Raw genomic sequence first — 1948 nt, 5'->3', positions numbered from 1 at the left:
TAATATCAATCCAGGATTGGCCTCTTGGTCCCTGGAATGTTGGGTTGGAGTGTGGATTGTTTGCAATAGCTAAATCGTTGGTTAAAATGAAATCTATAAGGTCTTTTCCTCGCTGATCTGTATCTAGACCCCCCCATAGAGGGTGTTTGGCATTGAAGTCCCCTCCTATTATGATATCTGTTTTTATTTTTATAAATTAATTGTTGGACAGTGTGTAGGTCATTGATGTCTTTACTTGGTGAGAGATAAAGGTTTATAATAATTACACAGCAGTTTTTGTTTTTTAATTTTATAGCTATTAAACTATCTTGGACTATTAAGGGTAAAATGTCATAAGAGTCTGTGTTTATAAGAGTGCTTACTTTTGGTTTTTCAGTTGTTTGTAATATTATGTATTTTTGGGGCAATTGTAGGATTTTTGTATCGTAATAATAGGGTTCCTGAATTAAAACAATGTTGGGATTTTTTTGTGCAAGGGTCTTTATGAGAGTAAAGGCCCCTGCTTTTGAGTGTGCTTGGTTTGACTGTAGTACGGATAAAGCCATTTAAGTGTTATTGAAATGATGGGTTTGTGGTATTCCGCCTTTACCATTGTTCTTGAATGCGTTGTACTTGGGCGATGTAAGTTGGGCAATTTCTGTCGTAATATTTATGCTCCAAGTCTACTGGGGTGCGGCTGTTCATATTGCTTTGTAGACAAGCCCTACACCTGGGTTCTTCTGCTTTGCAATCTTCTTCCTTGTGGTTATTACTACAAAAGGGGCAGAATATTTGCGTACCTTTGCAGAATTTTGCCACGTGTCCGTAGGTTAAACATTTGGTGCACCGTTTTACGTTGTAGTGCTCCTCCACGATGCATCTGGACCATCCAATTTTTATGGTTCCTTCCTTTGTTAGTGTGTTGTAGGCTTCTTTCGGTAGTGAGATGAATGCTGTTTGCGTACCATCTCTTTCAGATCTAACATATTTAACGTCGATCTGGTCCAAGTGTTCCTGGAGATCATTACCGTAGATTAGTTCGTTCTTTATATCCTTTTTCTCCATACCTTCTTCGATGAATTTGAATTTAACTTCTGGTCGTGGAGGTGTGTTGACTTTAAAATTGCCGCATTCCGTCAAGTTGTCGCTCTCATTGAAGATCCTTTCTATTTTATTTATGTCTTCCTTGCGACTTTCCACAATGAGTAATCCTGCCTTTGTTGGTCTGATCGTAGCGTCAGTTAACAGGACTTTTGCCTCAGTGAGTTCTTTTTTGAGTGTGCTGGATAGGTTTTTCAAGCTTTTCCCTTGTTTAGGCTTGATTGTAGCTGAAGCAATTTTGAAGGTTTTAGTCTTTTGGCTGTCATTGTTTCCTTTTGTGGTTTCAGCGTATGAGACTGGTGCATTGCTGCCCTGGGACTCCAGGTTTTGTAGAGTCTGGCTGAGTGCCTGGGCTGCTCTTTCCACTTCTTTACGTCGGGCCTTTTCGGTTGCCCGCTGGAGGTTCAGGGAGCGTATGAGAGCCTCATACTTGTGAAATACTGCTCTCATAGCTGGTCTTTTTTCCCTTGGCAATTCATGTTCCGCGTCGATGTAGTTGTCACGGAGGTATATCTGGTCGGTTGTCGATTGTAGAATTAGTGTTTTCCTCTTGCGTGTTTGCAGTTATTTGATCTATTTCCTCTGTATGGTCTCGGGTAAGAGGGGGAAGGGGTCTTCCTTGTCCTCCTTTGATTCAGCTCTTTGTTTCTTGTGTTTTTTCTTCTTCTTGCTTCTCGTCTTTGGTTGTTGCGTGGTCGTGATCGGGTCGTCTCAAGATTCCTCTGAGCTGGAGTCTCCATCGACCTCCGTGCCTTCTTTTCCTGCTTCCTCGGACTCCTGTCTCCTTCCCTCTTTGATCTTGGGCATTTTTAACTGTTTCCTGGTTCGATTCTATGCTTTGATTCTAGGAGATGGTAACTCCAGCATG

The 1948-nt window shown here is 41.5% G+C and overlaps 1 protein-coding gene across 1 annotated transcript; it reads right to left on the bottom strand.

Annotated features, from left to right (window-relative positions):
• Positions 1-585: 585 nt before the first annotated feature.
• On the bottom strand, positions 586-1530 carry LOC135371638 (uncharacterized). The gene has a single exon (XM_064605626.1). It carries the CDS (start codon positions 1528-1530, stop codon positions 586-588), a length of 945 nt encoding a protein of 314 aa, XP_064461696.1.
• Positions 1531-1948: the final 418 nt, after the last annotated feature.

This window comes from Ornithodoros turicata, unplaced genomic scaffold (assembly GCF_037126465.1).
Source record: "Ornithodoros turicata isolate Travis unplaced genomic scaffold, ASM3712646v1 Chromosome12, whole genome shotgun sequence".
Classification (NCBI taxonomy): domain Eukaryota; kingdom Metazoa; phylum Arthropoda; class Arachnida; order Ixodida; family Argasidae; genus Ornithodoros; species Ornithodoros turicata.
Note: the sequence above shows the minus strand (reverse complement) of the source record. Positions and strands in the feature narration are given on the sequence as shown.

Coding starts and splice junctions, on each gene's coding strand:
- LOC135371638 (XM_064605626.1), bottom strand. CDS start 1,530: ATGAGAGCAGTATTTCACAAGTATGAGGCTCTCATACGCTCCCTGAAC.